The sequence below is a fragment of the Oncorhynchus gorbuscha genome, linkage group LG17, assembly GCF_021184085.1.
Source record: "Oncorhynchus gorbuscha isolate QuinsamMale2020 ecotype Even-year linkage group LG17, OgorEven_v1.0, whole genome shotgun sequence".
Lineage (NCBI taxonomy): Eukaryota > Metazoa > Chordata > Actinopteri > Salmoniformes > Salmonidae > Oncorhynchus > Oncorhynchus gorbuscha.
Window position 1 is genome coordinate 55,957,978 of NC_060189.1, and position 13,738 is coordinate 55,971,715.

Below are 13,738 nucleotides of genomic sequence, written 5' to 3' on the forward strand. Positions count from 1 at the left end.
ACCGTCTGTGTTGAGGTCTGGGCTCTGCTCTCCCCTGCTCCTCTCTCTCTCAGGTCTAATCTCTACCGTCTGTGTTCAGGTCTGGGCTCTGCTCTTCCCTGCTCCTCTCTCTCTCAGGTCTACTCTACTCTCTACAGTCTGTGTTCAGGTCTGGGCTCTGCTCTCCCCTGCTCCTCTCTCTCTCAGGTCTACTCTACTCTCTACCGTCTGTGTTCAGGTCTGGGCTCTGCTCTTCCCTGCTCCTCTCTCTCTCAGGTCTACTCTACTCTCTACCATCTGTGTTCAGGTCTGGGCTCTGCTCTCCCCTGCTCCTCTCTCTCTCAGGTCTACTCTCTACCGTCTGTGTTCAGGTCTGGGCTCTGCTCTCCCCTGCTCCTCTCTCTCTCAGGTCTACTCTACTCTCTACCGTCTGTGTTGAGGTCTGGGCTCTGCTCTCCCCTGCTCCTCTCTCTCTCAGGTCTACTCTACTCTCTACCGTCTGTGTTGAGGTCTGGGCTCTGCTCTCCCCTGCTCCTCTCTCTCTCAGGTCTACTCTCTACCGTCTGTGTTCAGGTCTGGGCTCTGCTCTCCCCTGCTCCTCTCTCTCTCAGGTCTACTCTACTCTCTACCGTCTGTGTTGAGGTCTGGGCTCTGCTCTCCCCTGCTCCTCTCTCTCTCAGGTCTACTCTACTCTCTACCGTCTGTGTTCAGGTCTGGGCTCTGCTCTCCCCTGCTCCTCTCTCTCTCAGGTCTACTCTACTCTCTACAGTCTGTGTTCAGGTCTGGGCTCTGCTCTCCCCTGCTCCTCTCTCTCTCAGGTCTACTCTAATCTCTACCGTCTGTGTGAGAGTGCAGACTTCTAGCTTTTCATTTTCACTCAGATTGTAGGGAAATTCCATCAGAACCTACCCAAACTGCATAAGAATGTAAGTGTATTTGAAATGGTTAAAATAGTATTTATTTTAGATTTGAGTCATCTTTTAAGACAACAAATGAATATGATTCTGACAATAATAAGAAAGAGACTTCTCTATGATATAAGTTAATCCGATCAGAATGGAGCTGTGGGACGATAAACCATTTTTTTTGTTGCCACCACCGATCACTTAGGCATTTTGCTGATATCGTTCATAATGATAAGTAGCCTATACTAGAGAAATGTGAAGTTTGAAATGAAATACGTTTGCTGAAATGAGTGGTTTGTTAATGGGACAATTAATGGTTACAACCATCAAACTAGTAATAGTAGTTTAAATTATATTTTTAAACTGTGGTGTACATGAATATTATAAAGCTATCGTTTTAGTTATTGTTCTCACATCAATTAGGGCAATTTATCGCAACATGGATTCTTGTCCCTATCGCCCAGCTCTGCTCAGGTACCTCAGGCTCAAACACACAGCAGTAGTTCATCATAAAGTACTGGAAGTCTCACTGACAGCGGTGCAGACAGGCACCCTGTGCAGACAGGCACCCTGTGCAGACAGACACCCTGTGCAGACAGGCACCCTGTGCAGACAGGCACCCTGTGCAGACAGGCACCCTGTGCAGACAGACACCCTGTGCAGACAGACACCCTGTGCAGACAGACACCCTGTGCAGACAGACACCCTGTGCAGACAGACACCCTGTGCAGACAGACACCCTGTGCAGACAGACACCCTGTGCAGACAGACACCCTGTGCAGACAGACACCCTGTGCAGACAGGCCTTCCTCAATCCAAATAACTGGTCCCGGGGTTTTACATTTACGAGCGTGGAAAAAGCAGGATCTCCCAGATAAAAATGGCCGGGGTCAGAGGTGAAGTATCACTCTGATTTATTTACTAGGCAGAGAGATGGAGGCCCAGTCGGCTAGATTCTGCCGTACATACATTCGTCTCGGGGATATGCCCCTGTTATGACAAAGTCCACAAATATTTGCTGATGCTAACCAGAGCCCTGGTAAACAGTCATCTACGGGAGGAAGAATAGCAGTGTGATTTACATGGCATGTTACACCAGCCAATGTGGGTGTTAGTTTGACATTTGTGTTAGTAAGGCATTTTGAATGCTGTAAGTTGGCCTTGCCACATACCTTTGTAAAGCAAAGACCGACCGTGTTGAAAATGTGATGTTTTGTGGTAAGGAATTAAAAGTAAATGTATTGAGTGCAAATATCATAGCTATTTGCTCATTGGCGCATGAACATACTGTGATCAACAAACAGCATACTGCCATGACAGAGATACTTGTCAGACCAGATAGATGACAATGGGCCTCCTTGAATAGGAACCTGAAGTGTGATCCCCTGTCACACTGGGAGAGACATGGAGGGTGCTCCATCTCTCCCTTCTTTCTCTCCACCTCTGCTGTCCTCAGGCCAAACACTACTGTCTTTCATCACTGATGTCACCAAGGCCAGGTCCAACCGGACGCTGTGACCGAAAGTCACAGGTAGAGCGTTGGAGGTTGGGAAGGGGTTGTTGTTAGGGGGATATAAAGAACACAGGAGGCATGATTCACATGTTGACATGCACAGTGAGAGGGAGAGGGAGGAAGATCAAAGCCAGACTGCATGAGACACAGACAGACAGACAGCTGCTGGGGCCCCACCCCCATCCCCTTACACGAATAAGCCATAAGGATAAACAGGAGAATGGGGGGTACGGGGGGGCAACAGTATGAGACATGCAGTTAGCATTCATCTGGATATTTACTTCAATTTGTCCTGTTAAGCTTGTCTGTGCTGAGAATCTGATGCTAACCTCAACGTCCACTTGGGAATTAAAAATATAGTTCATCCCACTTAACAATTCCCATGTGGAGTCTAATGGCTTGTTGTTCTTTTGCAGTTTGAACCATGTTTGAAAACACGGTACGTGAACATGTGTAGCTGGTATTGTGTGATGTGTTGGATGATTAAATAATTCACATACTCTGTACTATAGCCATCAGAAAGGCAGTGCCAGATATGTCTACTCTAAGTCATACCAGAAGGGAAGGGCAGTGCCAGATATGTCTACTCTAAGTCATACCAGAAGGGAAAGGCAGTGCCAGATATGTCTACTCTAAGTCAGACCAGAAGGGAAAGGCAGTGCCAGATATGTCTACTCTAAGTCATACCAGAAGGGAAGGGCAGTGCCAGATATGTCTACTCTAAGTCATACCAGAAGGGAAGGGCAGTGCCAGATATGTCTACTCTAAGTCAGACCAGAAGGGAAAGGCAGTGCCAGATATGTCTACTCTAAGTCATACCAGAAGGGAAGGGAAGGCAGTGCCAGATATGTCTACTCTAAGTCATACCAGAAGGGAAAGGCAGTGCCAGATATGTCTACTCTAAGTCAGACCAGAAGGGAAAGGCAGTGCCAGATATGTCTACTCTAAGTCAGACCAGAAGGGAAGGGCAGTGCCAGATATGTCTACTCTAAGTCAGACCAGAAGGGAAGGGCAGTGCCAGATATGTCTACTCTAAGTCATACCAGAAGGGAAGGGAAGGGCAGTGCCAGATATGTCTACTCTAAGTCAGACCAGAAGGGAAGGGAAGGGCAGTGCCAGATATGTCTACTCTAAGTCAGACCAGAAGGGAAAGGCAGTGCCAGATATGTCTACTCTAAGTCAGACCAGAAGGGAAGGGAAGGGCAGTGCCAGATATGTCTACTCTAAGTCATACCAGAAGGGAAGGGCAGTGCCAGATATGTCTACTCTAAGTCATACCAGAAGGGAAGGGAAGGGCAGTGCCAGATATGTCTACTCTAAGTCATACCAGAAGGGAAGGGCAGTGCCAGATATGTCTACTCTAAGTCAGACCAGAAGGGAAAGGCAGTGCCAGATATGTCTACTCTAAGTCAGACCAGAAGGGAAAGGCAGTGCCAGATATGTCTACTCTAAGTCAGACCAGAAGGGAAAGGCAGTGCCAGATATGTCTACTCTAAGTCAGACCAGAAGGGAAGGGCAGTGCCAGATATGTCTACTCTAAGTCAGACCAGAAGGGAAAGGCAGTGCCAGATATGTCTACTCTAAGTCATACCAGAAGGGAAGGGAAGGGCAGTGCCAGATATGTCTACTCTAAGTCATACCAGAAGGGAAGGGCAGTGCCAGATATGTCTACTCTAAGTCAGACCAGAAGGGAAAGGCAGTGCCAGATATGTCTACTCTAAGTCATACCAGAAGGGAAAGGCAGTGCCAGATATGTCTACTCTAAGTCATACCAGAAGGGAAGGGAAGGGAAGGACAGTGCCAGATATGTCTACTCTAAGTCATACCAGAAGGGAAAGGCAGTGCCAGATATGTCTACTCTAAGTCATACCAGAAGGGAAGGGCAGTGCCAGATATGTCTACTCTAAGTCATACCAGAAGGGAAAGGCAGTGCCAGATATGTCTACTCTAAGTCAGACCAGAAGGGAAAGGCAGTGCCAGATATGTCTACTCTAAGTCATACCAGAAGGGAAGGGCAGTGCCAGATATGTCTACTCTAAGTCATACCAGAAGGGAAAGGCAGTGCCAGATATGTCTACTCTAAGTCAGACCAGAAGGGAAAGGCAGTGCCAGATATGTCTACTCTAAGTCAGACCAGAAGGGAAGGGAAGGGCAGTGCCAGATATGTCTACTCTAAGTCAGACCAGAAGGGAAGGGAAGGGCAGTGCCAGATATGTCTACTCTAAGTCAGACCAGAAGGCAAGGCCAGATATGTCTACTCTAAGTCAGACCAGAAGTGAAGGGCAGTGCCAGATATGTCTACTCTAAGTCATACCAGAAGGGAAAGGCAGTGCCAGATATGTCTACTCTAAGTCAGACCAGAAGGGAAAGGCAGTGCCAGATATGTCTACTCTAAGTCAGACCAGAAGGGAAGGGCAGTGCCAGATATGTCTACTCTAAGTCAGACCAGAAGGGAAGGGCAGTGCCAGATATGTCTACTCTAAGTCAGACCAGAAGGGAAAGGCCTATCCAGTAAACCTGGCTGGTCAGATACTGACTAGATTGGACGGGAGTCACTAATATCAGGCGTGGTGCTGATGTGAAACACCCAGGGAGAGAGGTGTCGACAGCGAGAGACAGGAGAGACCATGGACTGGTTCTCTGCACTGGTCATGAGTAAGAGAAGCCAGGCTATGTCAATCCCATGGAGAGGTGTGTGTGTAGTGGTACAGGGTTGGGGTTCGGTGTTAGGTTCCCCAGCAAGTCAGGCCTTTAAATTATTCAGTTAGGTTATTAGCTACACTTATCGTTGAGCCCCACGCCCCTGTCGATTAATCAGCCGTCAGAGCAGGTGCTTGGCTGTTACTGTTAAACCCACGACCAGGAGAGGAGCTGGGAGAAGCAAAGCTCTGGGCTCTCTGGGCTTCGGGTTGTCAGGGCCTGAATAATTTAGAGGTTTTAACCAATAACCGGGCTCGCCGCCTTGTAAACACAAGCAATTTCATTAATCTGTGCTATTCCTAAGAGTTGAATCGAGGAATGTGCTTACAGGCTGAAAGTGTGAGTGAGAAAGTGAACGCCTGTGTATAAAGTTACTGCTTAGCAAGCTAGGGTCCTGGAGAGTCATCCCATTTGATTGTTCAATCTACAAATAGGTTAAGTGTAAAGCAGAATAGGATAGTTGTTACCAACCACTGCGAAGGGACAGCGGTGGGTTTTTTGACTGTGAGCCGAGGCTAATTAGCTAGTGTATTAATTCCTATTTGTTATGTCCTTTACTGTTCAGAACTAGGGCCATTAAGTGCCAAGGAGAAAGTTTACATTTTACAACCAAATAAAATTTCAATTTTTTTAAGTGAAGGGCATGTTATAGAAGAGTCCTCTTTTTTCAATTTGTGATTTCACTTGGTTTTGAGAAAGTTATCCCCCCCACAACGCCATACACGTCTTTCGTTCCGCACTATATGGGCCACGTATTAACATTAGCGAAGGCTCCATAAACAAATCGTTCCTTTTAGAAATGGCAGAGTTCTGTGTAATGATGCAGGTCTTTTAGATGTTGCACGCATGAAATTGTGTCATTCCGAACTTTATCCGCACTGTTGTGGCACAAATCCAAGTCATTGGACCGAATATTGGATTTTTTGGTGCCAAATCATCTGGAAGTATCTCAAATTGATTGTGCAGCCCAACAAAGTCACTTATAAATTATTTGGAAATGATGCACGAAAAATGCTAATATCGGTCCCATGACATAAATGGGATTTGTGCCACAAATGCTAAAGTGTTAGCATGTGTAAACAATGCCAAGGAAACTTAACCAAAGTATGGATTGCTGTCATACCTTGTCCATAGAATGCTTACAGGGTAAGGAAATCCATGTAATTTGGGTGAACTGCCCCTTTGTAAGTCATATTAATGTCACAGATTCAACATTTGAACTGCAGATGGTTATACAGTACCACAATTATAGAGCGGCCATATTGGCAATAAACCTGTGATATGCTTGAAAATAGCCAGCAGAAGTTCAATGATGGATTGGAAGGAATTTACAATATACATTATGGACATTAACCCTGTTCTAGAAATAAGACTACAACACCAAATAAGACCGCTACCATTGTGGAATACATTGTTTTCATTCGAGAAATTAGGCAACACTCTCTTATCCAGAGGAACGTGCAATAAGTGCATTCAGCAGAAGTAGCTAAAACATTACCTGTATGTACTAAACAGTGTGTGTGAAGACAGTAGACTAAACCGTTGCTGGTATTTCTGCAGCCAGACTGTATCATCCTGCAGCATAGATCACAGCGGGGTCAGAACCAGTCAGTGTTTAACATCCAAAGTACCTTCAGCCTAATGTGTGTCATCTGCCGTCTTAAATCATCCAGGCCCTGCTTTGATACCAACGCCAGCTTTCTGTCTGCGGAGCTACTGAAGCCCAGTATACATACTCCTCTCTGTGTGTTTCTGTGTGTGTATGTGTGTGTGTGTTTCTCTCTCTTTCTTTCTTTCTTTCTGTGTGTGTGTGTGTGTGTGTTTTTGACCAGTAGGTAGTGATTAGGCCATGCTCCCTCTGTGTCAGCACTGATAAGAAGGCCCAGGTCTACTTTGATAGGGCCACTGGCCTGTCAGGAAGCCTAGTTTAAACTGACAGCTTTATCCAGACGCTGTTTCCGCTCTCTTCCTGTAAGGATGTTATTGATAGGAGAGCACCAGGTCTCCTACAGCACTGGCCCCTAGGGAGAGGGATACACTGGTACCAGTAACATGTGACTCAAGTAGTACACCAGACCACTATATGTTACGTATGGTAGTACACTAGAACCCATACTGTAGAGATACAGCATGATACAGCATTGGTCAGGGAAAGGGGGGATACCTTGTCATGTGTCTTCTGCGTTTAACCCAACCCCTCTGACTCAGAGGTGCGTGTTGCCTGCCTTAACCTACACCAGACCACTGTGTTATGGATGGGGGTAGACCAGGACCTCCAACACTGGCCCATAGCATACAGTAGGGACCTTGAGGACAGGGATACAGTGTAAACACATAGGGTCATTATAACGTCTACGTACCTTCTATCTATTTGTAGACGTTGAAGAGTGTCCTGGAGTGCTTTTTAACCAAAACAAACCTCCCTCCCCCTAACAAAAGCTCCAGCGGGACACAGAATGTATGGGCTTGCAGGCCGGATCCTGTCCGCGGGCCGCATGTTGCCCACCCCTAGTGTAACCTAAGGTATCCTAAGAGTAAAGTAGTTTACTACAGCTTCTGCTGTGGGTCTATGACCATGTCTGCTATCCATGTGTTTAAAACAATAGTAGAAGAGTAAAACCACTACAAAGGCTGTGTCCCAACTGTTGGCTCAAACCAAATGGGATGCATAGCAAGAACAATGTGCGGTAGCTTCTTTTCTTTGAGCTATATTGTGTAAGAAAGAGCAGGTTCATCTGCTGATACCTTTGAATGATCTATTCCTTCTAGCTGATCACCAAAATACATCAGATATATCAGATTTATTTCTCAGGAATTCCTGCTTTTCTGTCATATGTGCTCCATTTTTCTCCGAGCCAGAATCCAGATTTGCCACATTTTGTTATGTTGTCGTGGTCACATCCCTAACAATGTATTGAAGCTTTAATATTATTTGTAATGGTGGATGGGCCCACTTTCCGCTAATAAATCACAATGTTTACTGACTTACTGAGTGAGTGCTGCAGGGAGCCAATCGATTTCAGGCAAGATGGATGCAGCCATTACTGAATATTCTGTGTCAGGGAAATAGGCCTCTAATGACTCGACTGTCTAAATGGGATCCTGTACTGTTGTTTTCGCATGCTGCAGCCTGTCTTATCAATCACTATGCATTATGCCTACTAAACTGACATCACTATTGTTTAAATTCTAGAATGACAAAAGTTATTTTCTTATGTCCTTAGTTAGTCAGATGTCTCAAGGAATGGATTTTATAATGTGTGTTTTAATAGTATTCAACACACATTTTCATATTTACTCTCATCTTTTACAGAAGCGTTCGGGTGGTGCCCAAGAAGGTGGGCGGGGCTCCGTCCCCAGGCTCCTCCACTCCTGTCCCATCAGCCACCGCTGCCGTGGCGGCTACCGGGACACCAGTCAACAACGTTGCCGTGGTTTCCACGGGCGATGCCTCCCAGAGCACCACCGCTGAGGCTGCAGCTGGTGAGTCAGCAGCTTAGGAGGTGTGTTAGGTGTCCCAGCAGTAAGGTTACCATGCTACGGAGACGGCACGTCAGAGCTGCATCGAAGAAGTAGTCAGTGACAACACCAAGAATTCCAGCTAGCCAAGCCCAAGGGAAATACCTGTCAAAAAACAGTCTTTTGGTATTTGCTTCATTAGACCACTGTTGATAATGTCCCGAAATGTTTTGCTTGTCTGCAGTGAAGTTTTCAAGATATTGAACTTTCAAAATACAGTGTCACCGTATGATGCATTTTGCAGCTTATCTGACAGTAAAACAGTCGTCTTATCCTCTTTCTAAAACCTGTGTTGATACCACAGTCCCTAATCAGCCTCCTTAAGCCCTCGCAGTACTTCTATGTTAGGTTCCATAGATCAGTCCCTCAGTATAAGGCGGCAGGTAGCCTAGTGGTTAAGAACGTTGGGCCTGTAATCCCCGAGCCAGCTAGGTGAAACATCTGCTGATGTGCCCTTGAGCAAGGCACTTAACCCTCATTGCTCATGTAAGTCACTCTGGATAAGAGTGTCTGCTAGATTAATAAAATGTAGGATAGTATTTCAGTGTGTCTTTCTAAATGTTCCCTCCACGCTGTGTAATCCAGTTAGCCTGGAACACAGCAGAGCAGGCAGACCGAGCAGCATTATTACAGGATTAGTGCGTTATCAGGGATCACTGTCAGACGCTATATAGTACAGTACTCTGACTGCAGCCCTAATACGGACTTTTATTCTGTCTTAATGGGGTATTTATTTAGGTTTGGCTTAAATGTGATGATGCCATGTTTACATTAGGTAAAGAAGGAGTGATATTCTGTGTGTCATAGAACTAGGAATTATACAGTGTATATGAATGATAAATTATGCATAACAAGTTATAGAATCATAGATTAATGTATAAACTATATCAAGTCCACATTGTTTTCTATGCACCAGGCTCAGCTTAATAAAAGTGCTCAAATTTCTTTCAACTCAAGTAGAAGTCTTGTCTATTGAGTGGAGTAGGACTCCTTTAGTCCATGGTGACAGTCGGTAAACACTGGGCAGAAGACCTATTGACATTTCCTTTCATGTTGTGTGTGTGTGTGTGTGTGTTTGTTTTAGGCGGGAAATGTTTGCGTAAGTGTGTGTGTGCAGTTTGAGAGGAGTGTGTGTGAAAGGCGGTAGAGTGTGTGTGTGTGGGGGGGGGGTTTAAGGGGGGCCAGTGGGAGGATTAATGGAGATAAGTTAATTTACTCCTCCACTGTTTGAAGGAGCTACTTCATGTCCACCGGGAGCCTCTCAGCGGGCCACACAGCACAGTGGTGCTTAAAGACGGGGCCCCGTGTCCACACACACACATTCCAGTCCACAGCCTGTCATCCCTAAGAGTTATCCCCGCTCTGAGACCTTCCCTTACGGCTGGGAAAACAAGCCCACCGAACACCAGAGGATTCGCCTCCATGTATTCTGCCGGGCATTATGGAATTTACGGGCGACAGTGAAATAGAATTTATTGCCAGATCAATCAAACGTTGTGCTTTGTAGACATTATAGACTCGTGTGTCTCTGCCGCGAGGACGGTGTCGTAAAGCACCTGGAAGTCATTTCATGAATATGCGCCCAAAGCGATGAAAGCAAATGTGTTCATTAAAAAAAGTATACTTTTTTGCTTACTTTATATAAAATAATTTTCACTATTTACCGGAACATTTTCAAATGGTTCAGTCCAATATCAGCTCAAAAGGCAAACGAATCCTGTATGCATAGTGGTGTGTAAAAGGAAAACCCTGCTAATATCTATGCTGGTTTGTAAAAAACAATCTGCATGAATATTCCCTGATGAATGTAGCATTAATTAGGCCATACATGAACAAAATGATCTGTGCCCAAGTGGAAGGAAGCTGTACGGAGTCAGCTCTACATCATCCACTATCTAACACCAGACAATTACACTACACTTATCCCACACACACATACATCCACCCGTTCTGGAACATTAGAATGGAAATGCTCTGAAACCAAATTTATTGAGCCACTCGTTCCTTCAGTGCAGTAATCTATTGGTGTGGAGGAGGGCCAATGCATTGTCATATCTAATAATAATAATGATACTGATACTAATAATAATAATGATGCTGATACTACTAATGATACTGATGCTAATAATGATACTGATAATAATAATAATGATACTGATAATGATACTGATGCTAATAATGATACTGATAATGATAATGATACTAATAATGATACTAATAATGATACTCATAATGATACTGATACTAATAATGGTACTGATGCTAATAATGATACTGATACTGATACTACTAATGATACTGATGCTAATAATGATACTGATAATAATAATAATGATACTGATAATGATACTAATAATGATACGGATACTAATAATGATACTGATACTGATACTACTAATGATACTGATGCTACTAATGATACTGATAATAATAATAATGATACTGATAATGATATTGATGCTAATAATGATACTGATAATGATACTGATACTAATAATGATACTAATAATGATACTCATAATGATACTGATACTAATAATGGTACTGATGCTAATAATGATACTGATACTAATAATGATACTGATAATGATACTGATGCTAATAATGATACTGATAATGATACTGATGCTAATAATGATACTGATACTAATAATCAAATCAAATTTTATTTGTCACATACACATGGTTAGCAGATGTTAATGCGAGTGTAGCGATCCGTAACGATACGGATACTAATAACGATACTGATACTAACAATGACACTGATACTAATAATGCTGATACTGATACTAATAATGCTAATACTGATGCTAATAATGATACTAATACTGATACTAATAATGAAACTGATAATGATACTGATGCTAATAATGATACAGATGCTAATAATGATACAGATGCTAATAATGATACAGATGCTAATAATGATACTGATACTAATAATGATACTGATACTAATAATGATACTGATACTAATACTGATACTGATACTAATACTGATACCGATACTAATAATGATACTAACGATACTGATACTGATAACGATGCTAATAATGATACTAATAATGATACCGATACTGATAATGATGCTAATAATGATACCAATAATGATACTAATAATGATAGTAATAATGATAGTAATAATGATGCTAATAATGATACTGATACTAATAATGATGCTAATAATGATACTAATAATGATACCGATACTAATAATGATACTAACGATGATACTGATAACGATGCTAATAATGATACTGATACTAATAATGATACTGATACTACTAATGATACTGATACTAATACTGATACCGATACTAATAATGATACTAACGATACTGATACTGATAACGATGCTAATAATGATACTAATAATGATACCGATACTGATAATGATGCTAATAATGATACCAATAATGATACTAATAATGATAGTAATAATGATAGTAATAATGATGCTAATAATGATACTGATACTAATAATGATGCTAATAATGATACTAATAATGATACCGATACTGATAATGATGCCAATAATGATACCAATAATGATAGTTATAATGATGCTAATAATGATACTGATACTAATAATGATACTGATAATGATGCTAATAATGATACTAATAATGATACCGATACTAATAATGATACTAACGATGATACTGATAACGATGCTAATAATGATACTGATACTAATAATGATACTGATACTACTAATGATACTGATAATGATACTAATAATGATACCGATACTAATAATGATACTAACGATACTGATACTGATAACGATGCTAATAATGATACTAATAATGATACCGATACTGATAATGATGCTAATAATGATACCAATAATGATAGTAATAATGATAGTAATAATGATGGTAATAATGATAGTAATAATGATAGTAATAATGATACTGATACTAATAATGATACTGATAATGATGCTAATAATGATACTAATAATGATCCCGATACTAACGATGATACTGATAACGATGCTAATAATGATACTGATACTAATAATGATACTGATAATGATGCTAATAATGATACCGATACTAATAATGATACTAACGATGATACTGATAACGATGCTAATAATGATACTAATAATGATACTGATACCGATACTGATAATGATGCAAATAATGATGCGAATAATGATGCGAATAATGATGCGAATAATGATGCGAATAATGATGCGAATAATGATACCAATAATGATACGAATAATGATACTAATAATGATAGTAATAATGATGCTAATAATGATACGCATAACGATACTGCTACTAGTAATGATACTGATACTAATAATGATACTGATGCTAATAATGCTGATACTGATGCTAATAATGCTGATACTTATACTAATAATGATACTGATACCAATAATGATACTGATACTAATCATGATACGAATAATGAGACTGATGGTAATAATGATACTAATAGTAATACTGATGCTAATAATGATACTGTTGGTAATAATGATACTAATAGTAATACTGATGCTAATAATGATACTGATGCTAATAATGATACTGATACTAATAATGATGCTAATAATGATACTAATAATGATACCGATACTGATAATGATGCTAATAATGATGCTAATAATGATACTGATGCTAATAATGATACCGATAATGATACTGATACTAATAATGAACCACTGGATTATCTCCAGAAACCACATTTATACTCCACTCCTTTCTTTATGTAGAAATGCATTGAGGTGGATGAGGGAGGTGTGTGTGTGTGTGTGTGTGTGTGTGTGTGTGTGTGTGTGTGTGTGTGTGTGTGTGTGTGTGTGTGTGTGTGTGTGTGTGTGTGTGTGTGTGTGTGTGTGTGTGTGTGTGTGTGTGTGTGTGTGTGTGTGTGCGTGCGCTCTTCTGTTCGTGTGTGTCTACTGTCCTGTCTTGCTCCCAGACTAATAATGAGGCTCTCTGGTTTCCACCAGGATCAGCCAGCACCAACCTGCCATCTGTCCCCACGCTGTCCCCAATGACCCGGGACACAGCCCCCAGTATGAGGTGATACGTCACTACACACACCACCTGAACACGAGAGTTCTCGCTCTCTCTCTCTCACACACACACATTCTTAATTTTTC

At 42.0% G+C, this 13,738-nt stretch overlaps 1 protein-coding gene across 5 annotated transcripts in view; it reads left to right on the forward strand.

Moving 5' to 3' along the window:
• Positions 1–13,738, forward strand: part of LOC124001246 (lipopolysaccharide-responsive and beige-like anchor protein) — a 399,363-nt gene that overhangs the window by 130,675 nt on the left and 254,950 nt on the right. For all 5 annotated transcript variants that reach the window (XM_046307891.1, XM_046307893.1, XM_046307892.1 and 2 more), the window contains exons 31-32: positions 8,411–8,580; positions 13,586–13,658. In XM_046307891.1, coding sequence (XP_046163847.1) covers positions 8,411–8,580; positions 13,586–13,658 — 243 coding nt within the window. The remainder of the gene's footprint in view (positions 1–8,410; positions 8,581–13,585; positions 13,659–13,738) is intronic.